General features: G+C 43.2%; 1 protein-coding gene across 6 annotated transcripts in view; it reads right to left on the bottom strand.

Annotated features, from left to right (window-relative positions):
• LOC308105392 (myosin heavy chain, skeletal muscle) overlaps positions 1-21,822 on the bottom strand; it is a 74,234-nt gene that overhangs the window by 45,179 nt on the left and 7,233 nt on the right. Inside the window, exons 1-5 of one of the 6 annotated variants that reach the window (XM_080456089.1) lie at positions 20,779-20,936; positions 10,061-10,288; positions 5,357-5,461; positions 1,445-1,531; positions 1,058-1,203 (exon numbers count right to left, since the gene is read on the bottom strand). In XM_080456089.1, coding sequence (XP_080312215.1) covers positions 1,058-1,203; positions 1,445-1,531; positions 5,357-5,461; positions 10,061-10,288; positions 20,779-20,910 — 698 coding nt within the window. In that variant the 5' untranslated portion in view covers positions 20,911-20,936. Of the gene's footprint in view, positions 1-1,057; positions 1,204-1,444; positions 1,532-5,356; positions 5,462-10,060; positions 10,289-11,081; positions 11,159-11,715; positions 12,267-20,778; positions 20,937-21,822 lie in introns of those variants that run through there. The other 5 variants (XM_080456087.1, XM_080456088.1, XM_080456092.1 and 2 more) reach the window with 5 other exon arrangements.

Below are 21,822 nucleotides of genomic sequence, written 5' to 3'. Positions count from 1 at the left end.
CCCTGCCCCTCAACGTTTAGATAACACAGCTCTGTGCAGACAAACCAGAGCTCTTTTCACTTCAAGTCTGGAGCATCGCAACCAATATTGCTATGAGTTCATGAAGTTTAGGTACAGTATTATAGGTCCATGTCCTTTTACTTTCTGGTTATTGTACCAGATTGGATCAGATCCTGTAATGTAGAAATAGATAGTTCATAGACTTAACTGGAAGTCGTGCATACGACATCCAGAACTAGCTTTATCTCTTCAGGGTTTACCCAATAGGACTTCATCTGCTGTGAAGACTGAAGGCGTGGCAGAGATTATGTTTTGCACCCTGTCCGTCCGTCCGTCCGTCCGTGCGCGCATGTGTCCGTCTGTCTGTGAACAGACACCTGAACAGACATCTCCGGCACCGTTGGGCCGATGGCAGCGAAACTGTGCACACACACTCCCTGGATGCCAGAGCAGAACCTCTGCCCCAAATTTTTCAGATCGGCCTGTTATAGCGCCACCAGGAGGCCGACTTTTGCTAAACACATTTTGTCCTACAGATTTTGTCCAGACATCACGCAAATCGGTACACAGCATTTCTATAGTCATTAAACAGAATGTGTCATTCAGATTTTTCATATTCCATCCTGATTGGCTAAGATTGGCTTCCATGTTTGCAGGACTGGTCCGTTTTGAACAAAATGCCTCAAATAATGAACACAGTGTGCGATTTCCGGGACATTTTACACGCACATTCCCACTAGGCCGAGGAAGAAATGCCACTTGAAAATGTTCAAATCAGCCTCATGGTGGCACTATAACAGGCTGATTTGTGTTCTTTTAGTTGAAATAGCTACATCTGCTGGACCATTAATGGGAACCGCATGCTGATAATGACTTCCTATTTAGCCTCAAATCCAGCGAAGCTTGCTTGCCGTTTGGTTCGTATGGACGCTCGGCCAAGCCAGAGGCAATGCGAAGGATTCAAACCCCAGTCTCTGCGGTGGTGGACAGGAACTTTACTTAACATATTAAGCGATCACCAGTCCATGTGTGCACTTGACTTAAATAATTGACTGACTTTCTCATGAGCTCCTCCAGGCTGCTCCTCATCTTCTCCATCTCTCCCAGACTCTCCAAGGTGGACCTGCTGTCTCCCTCCAGCCTCCTCCTGCTCTTCTCTAGCTCCGCGCGCTGCCGCCGCTCCGCCTCCAACTGGTACTCCAGCTGACAATGCAAAGGAGAGAAAAATACGCGTGAGATAAATGTGGTTTCACTTCTTTTTTAATTAACACATGCAAAGCCATAAATTGGGTCTGAAAGCAAGCCCTCATCATGCTTACATCACGGTCACAATGCATTAAACCACTGTATAAAACCAGTGAAGCGAGTGTGGCATCTGCTGAACACTGGGATAAAACTAGAGCACGAGGACACATGGATGACAGAATATCGACAATGAACTCACTTCTTCTGTCTGCATCTGCATCTTGGCCCTCTCCTTGGTCAGAAGGTTCACCTTCTCCTCCTCGCTCTGCAAGTCCTCAATGGCCTGCTGTTGTGTTGGGGATGAAACAAGATGGCTGAGGCTGGTCCGCACATGTGTTCCTAAATCACTACCCCACGAACCCCTTCGCTTCACACGCATCTGTCAGCCACATTCAATGAGAAGATGGGACTTTGTTTACTTGAATGGAAAATGTATGTAAAGAGTCATCCCCTGTTTCATCAGAGCCCTCCCTTTCTCTCTCCGTCAGTGCGGTACAAATGAGTTTGGGCCATCTGGTGAAAAAAATAAAGGATTTCTTTAGCCAAACAAACCGAAACAGCTGTACAAGTTTATCTAATGATTATAAAGCCTTCAGAAGTTTCTTCCACAATCTTCCCTTTGTATCCCGGGCTCCATCCATAACACGAGACATGTTCAATAACCCTTTAAGACCGGGAACGCATCTCTGTGTGTCATTTTACATTTGAGCTATAGAACCATTATTTTATACTTTGGGCTATTCAAAAATAGCAGATCTACAAGCTCATAGCGCGGCACCGAGTGCTTGAGCATGAGCTTGTAGATCTGCTATTTTTGAAAAAGCTTGAACGTTTGTGCAAATCTTTGAATATGTATATTTTTTAAAGCTTTGTAAATTTGTAACTCAATTCTTTGCTTCTGGAGGTCCCTGGAACAACATATTTGACACGCATATTTGACGCTTTAAAAAAATATATATATTCAAAGATTTGCACAAGTTTTCACGATTTTTCCAAAATAGCAGATCTACAAGCTCGTAGCGCGGCACTCGGTGCCGCGCTACGAGCTTGTAGATCTGCTATTTTTTGAATTGCCCAAAGACGTCTTACAATGACACGGCTGCGTTCCCGCGGTCATAATGGGATAAACAGTAGGATGATAATGGGACTGATTCTAAATTGCCGTCACAAGTTACATCGAGAACCAAGGCAGCTACTGTGTTGGTCAAGGCATCTGGCAAACATTATGGCACGGGGGGGGGGGGGGGGGCTCTTATAGTAGTCGCCATAGAATGTGATGAGGTTGTAGGGGCCCGGGATTTACTGTTTGAAGCGTGTGTAATACTTTGGAAAAGCACAGCGGGGCCATGGGTGTGAGTGTGTACGTGTCCGTGCGTGTGTGTGTGGGTGCGTGCGTGCGTGCAGATAGGGAGGACATTTATCATAAGTGCCAGTTTTGGCTGGGTCTCATATGGTTCCACTTTCCCCACGTTTCGCTCCAGCGGCGAGAGAGAAAGACATCACACCACGTCGTACGTTAACAAAATGTGACAAATCTTTTGAGTTACGACAACACACACCCATAGAGCAAAAAAAAACCTTCACACTGCTTTAACCCATTCAAACCGGGGAAAGCATCCGTGGCATCCGTGGCTATTCAAAAATAGCAGATATACAAGCTCACAGCGCGTCACTTCGTGTACATTTCCTTGCACATCAGCAATTTTTTTGGACATTTTCGAAAATCTTGAAAGTGTGAGAACTACTGATTTAGAAGGCATTAGTCATTTATTTATTTTTTTCCTATATTTCTATCCCACGACTTTGTAACCCATTTTTCACCCAGTGCCAATAGGGCTGGCAAGGCTGGTGTCACTCCACGGCTGCGGCTAGCCCCGCCCCCGGTCGGTGGGGTCAACATCTCCCTTCACTCTGAGGTTCGCTAATAGTAGCCTGCTAGTTGGTGCTCTTTCAGCAGTGTTTCGCCAAAATGGGAATGAATTGTTGTATGAAAACTGTTCCACGGCTTCTCACCATCGACGAGTTGAGAATAAAGGGGCTAAAATGGACAACGGACTAACTTTTCACCGCATTCCCAAATGGAAGCCAGCCAGGTCTCCCGACGTAACAAAGAGACGATGCATGGCTTGGTTGTCATTGATTGATTGAATATTTTATTAGGCAAAAAATGTAAAACAGCACAGTTACATTTAAAATACTTTGTCTAACAGGTCCGTTCATGTTTCCAATGAGGGCCTAAGTCACACCTCAGGATCCATGTAGAGAGAGTTATAGGCACTATACGCAACAAGTACCATATATTAAATGGTAGGGTACCCATCACTCTGATGCATACACCTAGCCTGGTTCCAAACATGCTGATAATCAGGCTAGCATAAACCAGGAGTGGGCAGGACATGACAATCCTTGACAAAGTTGTCTGAGCGTCTGAAACTATTTTTAATAGTACCCTTCTGCATAGTAAAAGCAGACATGAGGTTATGCTCTGTAGATACATTATCTGTTCCCTTTTTATGTACATAGTAACCTGTACATGTTTTCAAATAAAATACATAGTCTTTCTACATAAAATGATTATATGCAAATAGAACCGCATTCTTTCACATGGCTAAAATGCATAGGCCATTATATTATTATGCAGTGCTTTCATTCAATGCAAATATAACCGAATCCTGATGATGATGATGGCTCAAGTCACCAGTTGCCTGACCTGTTAATGATCACATTATAATATGGATGGGCAGAGACCATTTTACTCCTCTTTGAGCCTGATGAGGTTCCTTTTTTATACACATAGTATCCTGTAAATGTACCTTGTTTTCAAATAAAAGACACCTTCATGTGACGTTGACTTACAGTGGTTACTTTGTAGATTTAGATTATTATTACAAAACATACAGTAACCACTTCAGCCCATACATTTCGGCCATTTGAAAATAGCCGATCTACAAGCATTGTGAGCTTGTAGATCTGCTATTTTCAAATTATTATACATTTTATACATTTGAAAGTGTGTTTTTGCAGTTGGCTTTTAACATTGTTGATGTCATTCTTTGTATGTGCCGCTGTGTGTACAAGCTATATAGTAGTGTACCCTGTTGGATGGGTCTGTAGACTGGTAGTGACCCAACCAACATGGTGAATCTTGGCCACGCCCCCCAAATCACTCCCCCACCCAAGCGAACTTTGCCAGCCCTATTGCCTAAGCTTGTAATCCTGGGCGCTACTCTCCCTCTGCCAGCCTGGGTGGGGAGCTAGCCCCGAACTGAGCTCATGCTTCCTTCAATGCATGAGGAGTGAGCAGGCCGCTTCTTATCACCTGACGGGGGGGGGGGGGGGGGGTTTCCCCGGTAGGACGTATAGCGCATGGAAGGAACACGTTATTCCAACCAGCTCCTTTCCCCTCCATCAGGCGCCCCGGGTGACCAGGGGGAGGCAGCATAGAGACCAGGATTACTGCATGTTTTTTGTGAGGGTACCGAGCCTAGGGCATTGGTTCTCAAAGTGGGGTCCGGGGACCCCCAGGGGTCCTTGAAGGAGTTCCAGGGGGTCCCCAGCTAAATTGACCCTTATGGGTCTGTAACGAGAGTGTACAAATAGAACCAAATGGACCCTAACGGGTCCATTTGATTCCATTTGTACACTCTCAGAGTTAAATTAACATTGATTTTACAATATAAATTGGGGATGAAATGACATTAAATGGGGGTCCGTAGCCTAATGCATGTCAAACTGGGGGTCCTTAAAATTAAAATGGTTGAAAATCACTGCTAGCTTTTCAAATGGGCGGCAACAGGCTAATTAAGTGTCAATTTGGGGGTCCTTGACATGAAAAAGTTTGAGAAACCACTGCCCTAGGGGACACCGGGGGGGAGAACATGCAAACTCCACACAGAAAGGGCCCTTTAGAAGGCATTAGTATAATGGGCCTCAGGTCTTAATGGGTTAAAACCCACTCAGTACCATAACCCTGAAGAGGACAATCATGTTGGAATGCTCCCACAATGTCCAACTGGTTTGGTTTTCCCCATCCCCGATCAATGACCCTTGACCTTTGGCCTTCAAGGACCCCTGTGGCGGTTGTGTTATGGTGTGTTTGTGTGTCTCTTACCTGGCTGAGCTCTACCAGATGTTCTTTCTCCTTCTGGAGCTTCTGCACCAGCTCATCTCTCTGGGACAGCTCCTCTGATAGCCTCCTCACCTCTGTGTCAGAGGACTGTGTGTGTGTGTGTGCGTGTGCGTGTGTGTGTGTGTGTGTGTGTGTGTGTGTGTGTGTGTGTGTGTGTGTGTGTGTGTGTGTGTGTGTGTGTGCGTGTGCGTGCGTGTGCGTGTGCGTGTGTGTGTGTGTGTGTGTGAGTGAGTGAGAGAGAGAGAGAGAAAGAGGGGGGAGACAGAAACAGAGAGAGATGGGGAGGTCATGCACAGACAAACCCAGAGCAGAATATGAATCACTAGGGAATAGGGATTATAAATACATTGAGACAGCACGCTTGAACATGTTATAAAGTGTATATGAATTCATATCCTCTAATAATATTGATAATGAAAAGTCAAATTAGTTCATGTTAACATTTGGTCACGTTTATTTCGAATATGTTAATAAAAACAGATTCTTTTTTTGTTGCACTTTCGAAATCACAAAGAAAAAAACATTAAAATGAATATCAGATTAAAATATAGCAAAAAATAAACAAGCTAGTTAGTGAAACTTCAAGAAAAAAAGAGAAAGTCTTGCTTTTATCACAATTTGTCTGTTTTTTCCACATAGATATCATCCAAAGAATTAGGTCTTATTCAGTCCATTCTGAGAGAGTGCTAATGTGGGATTTATCCTTGATTGTGCATCGTGTCGCGCACTCAAGTATAAATCAAGTGTTTTCCCTGTGCGGAAACAATAACGACACGATTGTGAAACAGTGATTCCGATCTGTACGGCTTCGTCGGCCACACCGTAAAAAACAATGATATATTTTATGACTAAACACATGTCACTACCCAAACATTTTTCTTCTTCTAGTCAACATCAAAGTCTTCCTCATGCATGTGGCATTCCTGCTCTTCATTTGAAACAACCGGGACCTAATGAGACAAGTGTGGATGTTTTGGAGGCTGTCAAGAGGTTTCCACCACACATGTGAGCCAGTGATGTAAAGTACTCAAGTACTGTACTTAAGTACAATTTTGAGGTATTTTCTACTTTACTGGAGTATTTCCAACTTTCGGTACTTTTACTTCTACTCCACTGCATCTCAGAGGCAAATATTGTACTTTTACTCCACTACAATTATTTGAAAACTTTAGGTACTATAGTTACTTTGTGGATTTTTATTACAAAACATACACTAACCACTTCAGCCCTATATACATTTCAGCCATTTGAAAATAGCCGATCTGCAAGCTCACATGCGACGCATTGTGAGCTTGTAGATCTGCTATTTTCAAAAGATTTTTATACATTTCACACATTTGAAAACTTGTGAAATGGGACATTCTGCACAATGCGTACCTTTACTTAAGTACATTTTGATACCAATACTTTTGTACTTTTACTCAAGTAAATGTAGTAGTATTCCTACATTGCAGTATTGATACTTTTACTTAAGTAAAAAATGTCAGTACTTTTTCCACCACACATGTGCATGAGCCAGTGGGGGTGGATGAGAGAGAGAGAGAGAGAGAGAGAGAGAGAGAGAGAGAGAGAGAGAGAGAGAGAGCAGAAAGCGGGAGAGGTCAGCGAAACATCATGGGAAGAGTATTTCTACTTATTCAAAAAAAGAAAGAAAAAAAGAAAAAGAAAAGATGAATTATTCACATAATAGCCATGATACATCCTTCAGAACAAATGGCTCATTGTGCTCTGTTCAAACAATTTGCCCCTGTAGGAAAACTATAAATAAATCATGTCCATTCAAAGTAACTTGGATTACAGTAACAAATACCCCTAGACATTTAACATAAAGTCATGTCAGTTTCATGCCTCGGAGCCATGTGTCACATGGGGGCAGGTCTGGTCTTGTTGATTTTTCCCTCACAATCTTTCCTTTAAAACATCTTTTACCAAACCGAAGGTTTCACATCACTGGGGAATTTAAGAACGCGCTTCCTTCGGATGCGTACGCCAGGATCAAATTGCGAATGGTGGTTAAGACAACATGTAAAAGGAAAGATACAGAAATATGTTGTGATTGAAACCGCTGCCTTCCTGCAAACAACGAATACCACACACAGGACTCTTTTTTTTCCACTGGCACAGGTCTTGCGGTGAAAATGCAGTACATTCTTTTAAGCATTCTTGAACAAAGATAGCATCTTAATCCTATAATACACCTCAATTAGATAGATAGAAAATACTGCTGAGAGATGGTAACAGTAGATGTCAAAGCAGCCTCTCTGCTTGTTACTCTCTCGTAGTCTCTCCACAGACAGGAGACAGGAGCCTTCGTAATGGGCCGTACAATGGCCTGGCGTCCCTTTGGGGACGAGCACGAGGTATATAGAATCAATGGGGAGACGCTACGCTCTGCACGGTGGTGTCCTGCACGTGGTAAGTAGGTCAGAGAAGAGAGACAAAATAATGGCACAAGCTACCTTATGCTCCCCCTCTGTCAAATGCTATCCATCAAATAAATACAACAAAAAAATCAAAAATACTAAAAGATTATGTTCTTATTCTCCAGAGAGAATTCACCCCCCAAATGACTTTTTTTCTATCGATTAGTCACTCTGTGGAGACTTTGATTTTTTTAGTTTTTATCGCATTCCTAAGCCAATAATTTGATGACTGGCAGCTGTTCCGGTAGGAGACACAAAGAGTCTCCTTTGTGTCTCCTACAGGAACCGCTGGTCATGTAATTATAGGAATGCGACAAAAAAGCAAAAAAAAAGCAAAAAAAAAGCAAAAAAAAGCAAAAAAAAAAAAAATCAAGGCTTCATGGGGTGTGTAATTTGATAGGGAAAAAAAGTCATTTTGGGGGTGAACTATCCCTTTAACACATTGACTGCCAGAGTTTTTCAGAAAAGTCTGTAGCCTCTGCCAGGGTTTTGAACGATTTTGGTACCTTTTCGCATAGCCACAGAATATTTTTCTCCAGTATGATTGATCCCAGATAATTTCTAATCACAGATGAGATTCAGGTGTGGTTTCACAAATGTCAACGAGGTCATTATGACCTTGTTGTCATGTGTTGTTTGATGTTTGAAAATAGCTCAAAACCAGTAGTTTCAAACCAAAAAACAATGTGAATTGTTTGTCCGTTTGAATTTTAACATTGAAGTGGATGGAGCAGCAAATCTTTGGAAATTGTTATCTCCTTATTCGTTTGGAATATCGAAAGAGTGTCAATACTAAATAATTAGAGAATCTTTTTAGATTTTTTTTTTTTTTTCATGACGTTTTTTAACGTCTTTGGCAGGCAATAGCTGAAGGCCCAAACACGTTTATAAACGTCTTTGGCAGTTAAATTAAAGAAAGACAACTCTCTAGAGAATAAGAACATGTAATTCTTTGGGTGAACTACTCCTTTAACCCTCATTCTGTACAGACTGTCTCAGTTATATGTCTGATACATCTTGTTGTCCTGAGGATGCTATGACAGTACAGTAGTTAAAAGTGGGGTTTGCGAACCCTCAGGGGTCCTTGAGGAGGGTCCAGGGAGGCCCCCAGCAAATTAGTTAATATACTGCAGCTGCATCAAAATCAGTTCAGCCACTTTAACCCTATATACGTCGGCTATTTGAAATTAGCCGATCTTGAAAGAAAATATGAAGAATTTGGAATATTTCTGAAACATTTTAACAACAGAAATCTTGTACGTGGGGTCCCCATCACAAAAGTATTTCAGATGGGGGTTCGCGGACAAAATTTGGTCATTCACATGAATACGTTTCAGAATGACTGCATTAAGCCTGCTTTATACTGAGTGTTACACGCTGGTGTTCACGTGCCGTGAATAGCAGATCTACAAGCTCACAGTGAGCTTGTAGATCTGCTATTTATGGGGCTGCCGATGGCCCAACGGTTAAGGAGCATAACACATATACACTGTAGGCTCTACTGCAGCCTGACAGCGGGTTGCAGGTTTGATTCCTGAGCCCGACGGCCTTTGCTGCGTGTCACTCCCTGTCTCTCTTTCCCTGTTTCCTGTCACACTCTACTGTACTATCTGAATAAAAGGCAGAAAAGCCCCAAAGATATCAACAACGAAAAATATCTGCTATTAACCCATTCAATCCGGAAACGCATATGCTGTGTCATTTTAGATTTTTAGCTATAACCATTATTTTATACTTTGGGCTATTCAACAGTGAAAATTTGTGCAAATCTTTGAATATATATGTTTTTTAATCTTTGCTTCTGGGGATTCTACAAATGTCTTCTAAATCCTAACAGTTCTTTTTCTTTTAAACGTATGTTGCTATAATATCAGTGGTTCTCAAACTTTTTCATGTCAAGGTCCACCCAAAATGCTATGTATTTGTCCGCATACCCCCCCCCCCATCTCAAAACAATTTGTTCCAGGGACCCCCAGAAGCAAAGATTTGAGTTAAAAATGAATACATTATATTCAAAGATTTGCACACATTTTCACGATTTTCTTTTCAATAAGTGCCGCGCTATGAGCTTGTAGATCTGCTATTTTTGAATAGCCAAAAGACATCTAAAAGTGACACAGACGCATTCCCGGGTTGAACGGGTTAACGGAGCACGACACCGAGGAGAAGTATAGAGCGAGGGATGTGTGAAGGAGCGAGAGAGAGAAAATAGAAAAGTGCTGGACGAGGAAGAACCAACTGTGCATTTTTTTTAAAATATTACCTGTTTGTCCCTCTCCGTGGCGGTCAGGGCGTTCTCCAGCTCGTCCAGGTCCCGCCTCAGGCTGCCGCACTCGGCCTCCAGCCTCTCCCGGTGGAGCGCCAGCTCGGCCGAGCACGCCTCCTCCTCGTCCAGCCGCTCGGACAGGCCCGACACCTCCAGCTCCAGCCCGCGCCGGGCCTTCTCCAGCTGGGCACAGCGTTGCTCCGACGCCTGGGCGCTCTCCTGCTCCTGGCGGAGGAGGTGGGGGGGGGGGGGGGGGGTGAGGAGGAGGACATGATGAGGTGGTTTGGTTTCAGATAAAGGAATACACTGTACTGTATGTCAGAAATATGATTCTTTCTGCATGTTACGCGGGCAAAAGTGTGTTTGACCCCCATTCAATCCGGGAACTCATCTGTGTCATTTTAAGATTTCTTTGGCTATTCAAAAATAGCAGGTCTACAAGCTCATAGCGCGGCACCGATTGCCGTGCTATGAGCTTGTAGATCTTTTTTTTATCGTGAAATTGTTTGCAAATCTTTGAATATACTGTATATTTTTTTAAGCGAACATTTGTAAAATATTTTGTTCCAGGGACCTCCAGAAGCAAAGATTTGAGTTAAAAAAAATATATGTATTCAAAGATTTGCACAAATGTTGAAGATTTTTCAAAAATAGCAGATCTACAAGCTCATATTGCGGCACTCGGTGCCGCGCTATGAGCTTGTATATCTGCTATTTTTGAATAGCCCAAAGTATAAAATAAGGGTTATAGTTCAAATCTAAAATGACACACAGTGTCCGGATTGCATGGGTTAAAAAGGAGGTTGGAAGCTTGAGAGGGACTGACATGATAAATATCAGAGGTTAAGGCAGAAAGCCAAGGTGAAAAAGGGAGTAGATAAATTGGAGATATGAAAAGGGAAACAGTTTAGATAGTAAGGATCTCAAGGAGACATTTAAGAAACATTTCTGTATAGAGGATAAAAAGCAAAGGCAGAGATACAGTAGCAGGCTCATAATTATGTATATGAAGTCTTACCATAGGCTATGCTACAAGCTGCAACCTATCCTCCCCCGAGTCAAATACGAAACGTTGACTCATTAGCCTGCCTCCTCGTTAATATAATATACAGCTGGGTGACGTATGGACCGGACCCGATAAGCAGGTTCTACCGAGCAGTACATCATTTTGTCAAAAAGGGCTGATTGTGAGAGTCTGTTGCGATTACCGCTGTTTTCTTATGAACCGGTCATCATGGGTAAGGCATCTGCAGTCAGCTAATAACATACCCAAATATGTGGGCAAATTCATCATATCATCAGTGGACTGCATTTCCATCTGCATTTATTTCCATAAAAGTGCTTGGCTTGCGCTCTTAACCGAGACTTTGCTTTTTAAAATTGATCTCAGCCAATACTGTCCTTTCTTTGGTGCACTGGGCCTAAGTTATTTGCACTGTATGACGGTGTCACCTTTCACCCTTAACCCTAGAACAGGTGTAAACCAGTAGGCAGGTAGGACATGTTCGTTCATGACTTCTGCATTAGGCACACACTCATATGTGCACGTACACGCACACGCACACACACACACACACACACACACACACACACACACACACACACACACACACACACACACACACACACACACGAGAGAGAGCGTTACCCACAGCTGCTAGTCTGTGCTCCAGTGCGGCGCTATAGCTATCCCAGTCCAGGTCTTCTGGTTCTGGTTCTGGTTCTGGTTCTGGGCCAGGTTCCACCTGCAGCTGGTTCCCATTGGCCTCCTCTGAGTCGTCAGAGAGGGAGTGGCAACGCTGCCGGCGCCTCGCAGACATCGCCTCCATCTCACTTTATCTCGTATACCGTAAAATGCCTCGTACTGTACACACCTCACCTCTGTGGTAACCTAACACCTCACACCTGCACTGCCTTGATTCTGACGTTGGAAAATAAACTTACTGTACTACTGCAACACTCCCCTTTGGCTCCACTTTGACTGGCTAAAAAAGTTGGATGTTCTGGATTGTTGTTGTTGTTCCACTTCCCTTGTTACTGTAAAGGTATCCCACTCTTGTTCCGGTCAGCCGATTCCTCTCCAAGCACTCCTCTTCCTCGCTGCGTGCCGTGCATACAGCTCTGGAAACACTCTGCACACCTGCCCCGTTGCCTCCCACAGCTCCTTAATCTGTCAGCCTGCACAGTTCTTTATCTCCCCCTCTTCTCATGCTCTTTTCTCTACTCTCAGTCCACCATCCCACACCCCCCTCTCTTTTCATATACTAATACTATGCTGCTGAAATCCAAACATTCTTCGTCAACCTCTCTTCTACCTCGCCTCTCTCTGTAAGCCTCCGTCCCGCTATACCCACTACAGCTCCCTACACACACACACACACACACACACACACACACACACACACACACACACACACACACACACAAACACAGTTACTCAGCAGCGCGACTGGCAGCTACCCCAGTCCACTCTCAATGCTGAACTAATACCAACAACAACCTGTCCTCTCTCTCTCCTCTGGCTCCCAAAACAGGTGTCTCTCTCCCCAGTTTCCCGGGATCCAAGTGTCTCCCAGAGGGACGCTCGTTGGTGTAGGATGTCAGGTCACAGACACACACACATGCAAAAGAAAACTCCTTGGACGTTTGTGCCGTTCTCTTCCCAGAAACACAACCCTCAGCTCCACCATCAAAGCCCTTCGGCTGCACCACACAAAAGACGTGGACTATACAAGGGCAGTATTCCACAGTCAGAAATGCACTTTTATTCTCTGTGTGTCCATGTTTAAATTGACATAAAGTTCTTGCATGCCCACGCCCACATCATTCCCACAATGCCACGCCATTCATCTTAGCAAGAACAACGGAGCATATTGTGCTTTAGATGTAAAGCACAGCTGATTTTCTTGTATGAAGCCACCCGGACTTGCATGACTAGTAGACTAAGCATTCTATATCTGAGGTGAAACATCAAGCAGCGATGCGGGCAGAATCATTATTAGGTATTGTATTGCATTACAAACAACTATGCAGGTACTTCAGTGAAAACACAATGGAGACACCAAGAAAAACTCCAACATAGTCACAAGCGTTCATGATTTATTTTTCTCTCTTTAAAAAAAAAGAAAGAAATCCTTCCCACAAACTGTGGAAGCCAATTATAGGCAGTAAAATTAGAAGGCAAACTCTGATACACTCCAGAGGTAATGTGTAGTGATTTGTATTGGCCAAAATCTTTAAGAGTAGTAGAAAAGACCAGCGGAAATCTAGTTCGCCTATGCTATGGGGAGTTGTGCCATGATCCAAAAACAATATTTGATTGTACAATCAATGGTTCGAGAGTTATATGAAACACTTGAAAGCAGCCTGGTATAGCGTCACCATGAGGCCGACCAGCGGTTTCCAAGATGAGCTGCGCACAGACAGACAGACAGACACACAAACACACAAACAGGGGCAAAAACATCATCTCTGCCTCCCGGCCTTCCAGCTTGGCGAAGATATTGTAGACTAGAGCATCTGACAAGACCAGAGTGTCCAGAAGTATACTGTTGTGTTGTGTTGTATGGCAATGGAGCCTGACCTCTCTTGATTATATAAAGCTAAAATAGCACAGGATCTAAAAATGACCAGAACTGGATCCAGTTGAGCCATGTCCTAGAGAGGATAAGCACCCTGCCAATACCACTGGCCCGTGGAAGGCATCCAACCACAAAAACATTAAAACAAAAGTTCTCTCTCTCGCTCTTTTCCCCCCACATTTTACTTTGACAATGTGGTCAGAATTCTTGTGCAGACAGGCAGCACAGTGGAGTCTGTTCATGGCCGTCCACTAACTCCCACATGAGCTAAAGAAGCTAGAGACACTAACCCGTTCACTCCGGGAAGGCATCTCTGTCATTTTAGATTTCTTTGGCTATTCAAAAATAGCAGATATACAAGCTCATAGCGTGAGTGCCGCGCTATGAGCTTGTAGATCTGCTATTTTCGAAAACAATCGTGAAAATGTGTGCAAATCTGATATATATTTTTAAACATTTTTAACTCAAATCTTTGCTTCTGGGGATTCTACAAATGTCTTCTAAATCCTAACAGTTTTCTGAAACACTTATGTTGCTATAACATCAGTGGTTCTCAAACGTTTTCATGTCAAGGACCCCCAAAATGATATGTATTTGACCGTGGACCCCCATCTCAAAATATTTTTGTTCCAGGGACCCCCCAGAAGCAAAGATTTGAGTTAAAAATGTTCGCTTTAAAAATACATATATATTCAAAGATTTGCAAAAAAAATCACGATTTTTCAAAAAATAGCGCAGATCTACAAGCTCATAGTGCGGCACTCGGTGCCGCGCTATGAGCTTGTATATCTGCTATTTTCGAATAGCCAAGTATAAAATAATGGTTAAACAGATGCTTTTCCCGGTCTTAATGGGCTAAGCAAGCCCAGACTGCCTCAACAGACACCACTTCCATCCAACACTAACACTATTTCTGACCAGGGTGACTGCCAAAGACTAAGGCAAACACTTGTTTCAATGTGACCTTTAGGGGATCCGATCATCACGGACAGGCTGCATTAGCTAAGAGGTGAGGATGTTCAGGAGTCACACTGAGCATGGCATTGTGATCAGATCAGCCAGACGGATCATCCAAGACCACCTCATGGAGTATTAGAAGAGCTTGTGTTTGTGTTCAGAAGTATGAATAATCTAGATACCATTGACTGTACAGTATGTAACATATATATATATTTTTTTATCCCACGATTTTTTAAATCCCCATCTTTCACCCAGTGCCAATGCCTAAGCTTGTAATCATGGGCGCTACTCTCCCTCTGCCAGCCTGGGGAGAGCCCCGAACTCAGCTCATGCTTCCTTCAACGCATGAGGAGTTAGCAGACCGCTTCTTATCACCTGACAGGGGGTAGTTTCCCCGGTTGGAGGTAGCGCGTGGAAGGAACACGTTATCCAAACCAGTTCCTTTCCCCTCCATCACCAGCCCTAGTCCAGATAAATTGTTCTTCTTCACCACCACAATGACATACATTTTAAAATAAGGCACAAAAAAAAATGCATATAAGAATGAAAATAAAAAAAGTAACTGGAAACAGAAACATAGCCTCTCACAGCCAGTGCCATTTTAGGTTGCATATTCTGAGATTTTTAGCGGTTAACAAACTTCTTCAGGGTGCAATTCCACCCCCATTGGACCCAGAGGATTGCTTGAGGACAGGACATTCGGAAACAGATCCAACCAATTAGCCCTCACTTTACTGTGTGGATCCACCAAACTGTCGATGTGTACATCGACAGTTTGGCCAGTTCATCATGTCTGATAATAAAGAATAAGTTACATCTACTATATACATTAAACACAGAACTAAAATAATAACTGAAATCTAGCCTGCTCTCTTCAGTGTTTTACTTGCCCCTCTCCCACCAATTTCCCAAAGCACTTCTAGAATAAAAGTCTCAAAATAAAGTCTCAAATATGCTTGTGAAAAGGCTCGAACAGCCAAGGCTCCAAAGACAGTCAGAGATGCAATTTGGGTTTTCTATTTCACCCAACTCCTCCATTGAACTCCAGAGCAAAATTATTTACAGATAGCAACAATAGTATTGGCCTAAAAGTCAAAAATAGAGCAATGAGAAAAATAAATAAGCACTTAAGGCAAACACTAATAAACAAGATCCAACTAGATAAGAACTCTCTTCAGGCTATAACCTTGATCACACAAGGCCCTTTAGCTCTCCCTCAGGATTGTTACTTGTGTTCCTGCCAACACTACCCCTGCCTGTCTGTCTCTGCAGCCTCCAATAAATAGGGAGTGGATCCTATCACAGGACACAGAACCAATTAGCAACAATTCTTCCAAATATTTCCATAAATACTCCCCACAGCATAAAAAGTAACCGAAACATTCTTAAAGATGCATTACAATTAAACCAGTATAACTTGGGGTGAAATCTCAATGACAATTTAAATAAATACTCATAAAGCATATGAAACACCCCTCCTCCACAGCACTTGGCACCTTCCCAATCAAGGGGATTGCCACCAGTAGTGTAGGAGAGACAACAAGCAAACGATCAGTGAATATTTCATTTTCAATACACAAGTTTAAAACTATTGCAGCCCTTGCATGTTATAGAAATCAGTCAGATTATGTATGTGTGTATATAGGGCACGGGTTGCCCAGTGACAATGCCCATTACATTTTACATCACCTGAATAGAGTCATTTTTCAAATGTATCTGTCAATGCTAAACTTAGATTAATATTCAAAGGAATTGCCCAGGATACTAATTACAGGCAATGTGAAGAGTGAAGACATACTGTACAGTAGGTGTAGTGATGATGACAGGGGAGGAAAGTGCTCTGGATGCACAGACGATTACTACCCTGACAAAACTTCACTCACCTCCTCAGACTCCACCTCACCCCCTAGCACCCCTCAACTCAACTTTGTAAATCCTTCTGTATAAGAGCGTCTGCTAAATCAGGGGTTCTCAAACTTTTTCATGTCAAGGCCGTGGACCCCCACCTGAAAATATGTTGTGCCAGGGACCCCCAGAAGCAAAGATTTGTGTTAAAATGTTTGCCTTTAAAAAAAAAAGATTTAAAGATTTGCACACATTTTCAAAATGTTTCAAATATAGCAGATCTACAAGTAAAGCTCATAGCGCAGCACTCATGGCATTGAAGCACATCATTATCTGAGCTATAAATAAAACATTTGAACTTATTGCACACGAGTCAGAAGACCAACACAAATGTGACTGCCAGGACGAGGCACTCAATTATCTTCTCGTGTGTCTCATGTGTATGTCTGATTCCTCTGCTGCCAAAACCATCATGTGCAACACTGAATGGTCTGAATGCTCATCTCTCCGAGCTCCATCTTATACCGTCTTCTCCACATGCTTCTCTGCTTCCCTCCTGTTGCCCTTGAACGTCTAAACTCAATCATTTCCTCTACCCACTTGTCTCTGTTCTCTCCATCTGCATCCACCTCTCCCAGACATCTCTTCACACCAGAGTCAAAGGGTCCCAGAAACCATCCAGACTATAAGGTTTTTTCCACACGGCTAAACTGGGGCATCTGGATCGCTCTGGAGGACTGAGAGAGCACTCCACATTTATTTCCCATTAGCTGTAATTGTATAGAATATATAAACAGTGCACTTCTCTCTTCTGTCTGTTTATCTTCCTGCATTCTGAAGATGCTACTGAAGCATTTAGGATCCCCTTTGTTGTAAACGTTGCTGTTTTTTGTCGTCGATTTGAAAATGCTGTGATCATGGGAATTTATGCAGGTCATTGGGTTTTTCTGAGGCCCAATGAAAAATGAAAGACCGGACTGATCAGGACGCACGCACTCACGCACGTGCACACACGCACACGCACACACACACACACACACACACACACACACACACACACACACACACACACACATTCATTATGAGGGGTGTCAGTCTGGCAGAACAGAGGGACAAACCTCTCCCTGGAAACCTGGACAGCTTCCTGCAGCCAGCGAGCACCAAATAGCTCTGACAAGAGGGTCACATTTCTCACCGGAGTCAAAAAATCTGAAAGGCTCCAACGTATGAATCATGTTGCCTGGTTCCGTCTCCTCCACAGATTAACTTTATTATTTATAGTTGGCTGATCTCAGAAGTGAAAAAACTAAACAAAAGCTACTATAGGCAGAGCCAGAGAACACCTGGTGATTTCGATAAAAATGTAATATTGGTCTAAAAAGTGTTGTTAAAAAGGGGTAGGGAAGAGTTGCACTTATCGAGGCTTCGTAATTGAAATTTGTGGACTATGTGGACTCACTGAGGATGAATCAGCGGAGGAAGAAGTACTACATTTTTTTTACTTAAAAGGACCACTTCACCCACTTTCAACCTATCTTCGTATAATTGGTCACTAATGCTAATTATGATATGGTACCATTTTTGTCTACTTGGTCCATGTGTCAGAGGAGGGCTGTGGACAGTTCAGAAACCTGCCTACCAGTGACATCATCGATGGGGAATCCAAGCTAATAGAAACCGCAGGCTTTCCATTCCTGGAAAGTTAGCATGCTACAGTATAATAATTCAAAACATTTAAATCTTGTTTGAAATGACCAAACCTGCCTACCAATGATCAGCTATTTTCGTATAAAATAAGTATAAAATGGTGGGTTAATTTATGGTTCGTAATAATAAAATAAATCTAAGTAACTTGTAACCAAGGTTTTCAAATAACTGTAGTGAAGTAAAAAGTACAATATTTACTTCTGAGATGTAGTGGAGTAGAAGTATAAAGTATTGAACAATAGACATATTCAAATAAAGTAAAAGTACCTCAGAATTTTACTTAAGTGCAGTACTTGAGTAAATGTACTTGGTTTCTCTCTGGGAGTAAATGTCATCTAACACAGAGCCGACTCTGCAGATAATACCCTCATACAGTACAGTACAGATATCCAGTGGCACCAACAGATGGCCACAAGCGATTCTCAAATCTCAATGACAGTTTGATTTGTCAGAACCAGACAGCAGTAAAATACAGAGCGAGAGGAGCAGTGGTCCAATTCTTTGATTTCTTTTTTCTCCAGTGCTTTCTTTTGAAGCCATCTGAAGGGTCTGTTAAGGCACTCAGCACCAGTAATGACTAAATCCCCTGGGAAACCCCGGAGTACTTTCTCCAAACACTGGCAGTAAGCACCGCTCCCCTCTCCTTCTCCCTTTCCTGCCTGCCTGCCACACTAAATCCTCTGCCCTTATGCAAGTTCCATTCCATAATGTTACATAATAACTATTTGAAAAATGTGACAACATGATTACAGCCATGAGAATCAAACTCAATGTGGAATATCACTTTGTGGTGCATTTTAAGGCCGATTTCATACTTTCAACAATAGATCTACAAGCTCCCAATGCGTTGCGACGTGACACGTGAGCTTGCAGATCTGTTATTTTCACTTAAAAATGTTTTCATCATTTTGCCTAATAATGACCTGACCAAAATAGTGACGCCAGGTTGAAAGACTGTTGCACAGAAAATGCAGCAATTTTAGATGATAACTGATGCATACTGAGCCACACACGATGGATATGTGTTTTAGGAAAATAAATCCTGCTGTCTTTGTGACTTTCTTGAGGATCATCAATTACTTTTGAGCGATTAAAACGGCGCACAAATGGACAAACTGTCCTGCAGGAACAGATTTCTCCATACAAACGCTGGCTGGCAGCTGAGCGATGGGTAAGCATCGAACACCATTACAGCCTAATATGTTGATCCCTGCAACAAAAGGGGGCGTGTCAAAGGGGTTCACCTCACTGTAAAGCACTCAATCAGAGGCATGCCTCAGGAAAGAAAACAGTGGTGGAAGAAGTACTCACATGTTGTACTTAAATTTACTTGAGTAAAAGTACAAGAGTATTCGCATTAAAGTATACTTCAGTAATGAAAGTAAAAGTCCTAATTTTGCAGAATGTCCCATTTCAGAAGTCCAAATGTATAAAAATGCTTTGAAAACAGCAGATGTACAAGCTCACAACGCGTCGCTTTGTGACACGTTGTGAGCTTGTAGATCGGCTATTTTCAAATAATGCATTATGTATGTTTTGTAATAATAATCAAAATCTACAAAGTAACTAGTAACTAAAGTTGTCAAATAATTGCAGTGGAGTAAAAGTACAACATTTGTCTCTGAGAAAGTAAAAGTACCTTAAAAAGTACAGTACTTGAGTAAATGTACTTAGTTACTTTCCACCTCAGCCACCATGAGAGGTCTCATTAAACAAACACACGCACTGTACTGTTTCTCAATAAAACCATCTACTAGAAATTGGTCGAGAGAGAGAGAGAGAGAGAGAGAGAGAGAGAGAGAGAGAGAGAGAGAGAGAGAGAGAGAGAGAGAGAGAGAGAGAGAGACAGACACAGGCAATAAAATACCTATAACAAGCCATGTCTGTCATGGTGACCGGATCTCTCCCCTTCCTAAAGGGTATCATTATGCATTTAATATCATCCACCCAGAGATGGAATAATGACCATGTCTGAAAAATTCCTTATTGAGCAGAAACTCGACCCAATCTTGAATAATCACTACGAAAGTTTGAAAGTATCACGTTTTTTTTTCTCCTTCTTTCTTATGGAAGAAAATGAAAATAAGGATAGTGACAGTGTGAGAGAGAGAGAGAGAGAGAGAGAGAGAGAGAGAGAGAGGGGGGAGGGAGGGTTAAAAGATAGATTGAAAAGGTGTGTGGGAGAGAGAGAGAAAGAGAGAGAGTGAGAGGGAGAGAGAGAGAGAGGGGGGGCGGAGAGAGAGAGAGAGAGAGAAAAAAAGAGAGAGTGAGAGGGGGAGAGAGAGAGGGGGGGCAGAGAGAGAGAGAGAGAGAGAGAGAGAGAGAGAGAGAGAGAGAGAGAGAGACTGGGAAACTGAGAGAGAGACAGAGGGTGAGAGAGAGGCAGAGAGACAGAGAGTGAGAGAGGTAGAGAGAGAGAGAGAGAGAGAGAGAGAGAGAGAGAGAGAGAGAGAGAGAGAGAGAGAGAGAGAGAGAGAGAGAGAAGAGGCAGAGAGAGAGAAAGAGGCAGAGAGAGAGAGAGAGAGAGAGAGAGAGAGAGAGAGAGAGAGGCAGAGAGAGAGCATCCCATACAGAGACAGATGGACTAGGATCAAGCTGAGAACGTGGGTACTATAGACTTACAGCTCGGTACAGAGTGGCCACATCATTCTTGTCTTTGCTGAGCTGGCTGTTCTGTTGCTCCAGCTCTCGGACCCTGGACAGCAGACGGTCACTCTGCTCTATGGCTCTCCTCAGCTCCTCTCTCTCCCTCATCCCTGCCTCCTGTGTCTGAGTGTGCAGCTGCTGCTGCTGCTGCTGCTGCTGTGACAGAGACGCAACCTGAGGCAACACACACTGACACACACACACACACACACGCGCACACAAAGCCTGATATTTCAGCCCGGCTGGCTGTCTGGCTGGCTGGCTGTCTGACTCTCACTTATGTCTGGAGTCTGAGCAGCAGCCCCCCCTCTCACTTTCCGCACACACAAAAGTGTGCACGCGCACATACACACACACACGCACGCACGCACAACCACACTACTCAGCAGCTTCCATCGTTCAAATAGTGTATGCCCTCAAACACACATATATGCACATACCTGCGCATATGTGGCAGTGTGCACCGTGCACACACACACACACATGCATGTGTCATGCACGCACGCACGCACGCATGCACGCACACGCACACACATGCACACACTACTCCCTCTTTCTCCAGATGGGCCTCCTGCTGGCTCCCTTTCACTAAAACAATCTGAAATGTCCTCCTCATGCCGATGCAGCACTGCGCTGCACTCCTCCTGCCCAACACCCTACCGTCTCCAGAGCCATTTCCCCCCTTCAGATATCGACAGTGGTGTGCGTGTGATACCGTATGAAAGGCATTAAGGCAATGTAAACAGGGCCTATAGCTCCAGGAGTTTAGAAAGACTCACATAAACATTTATCAAAAAATAACAGCCAGCCCTGTCAAAACACTCGACCACTCGGTGCAATCGTTTCCAGATTGTGGCATGTTGCATCTTTCCCAGGAGCCAGTGCAGGTGCAAAAAGCAGCTATAAGCAATTCTTATTCAGCGCCAGATTAGGGGTAAAACGTATTTACAGAATCTAGTTGAGGCTCTTTTAAAGGAGGTGTTAGAACTCTGGTAGAACCTTGGGTTTTATACAGTAGCC

This window comes from Gymnoscopelus braueri (genome assembly GCF_963280865.1).
Source record: "Gymnoscopelus braueri genome assembly, chromosome: 17".
Taxonomy (NCBI): domain Eukaryota; kingdom Metazoa; phylum Chordata; class Actinopteri; order Myctophiformes; family Myctophidae; genus Gymnoscopelus; species Gymnoscopelus braueri.
Note: the sequence above shows the minus strand (reverse complement) of the source record. Positions and strands in the feature narration are given on the sequence as shown.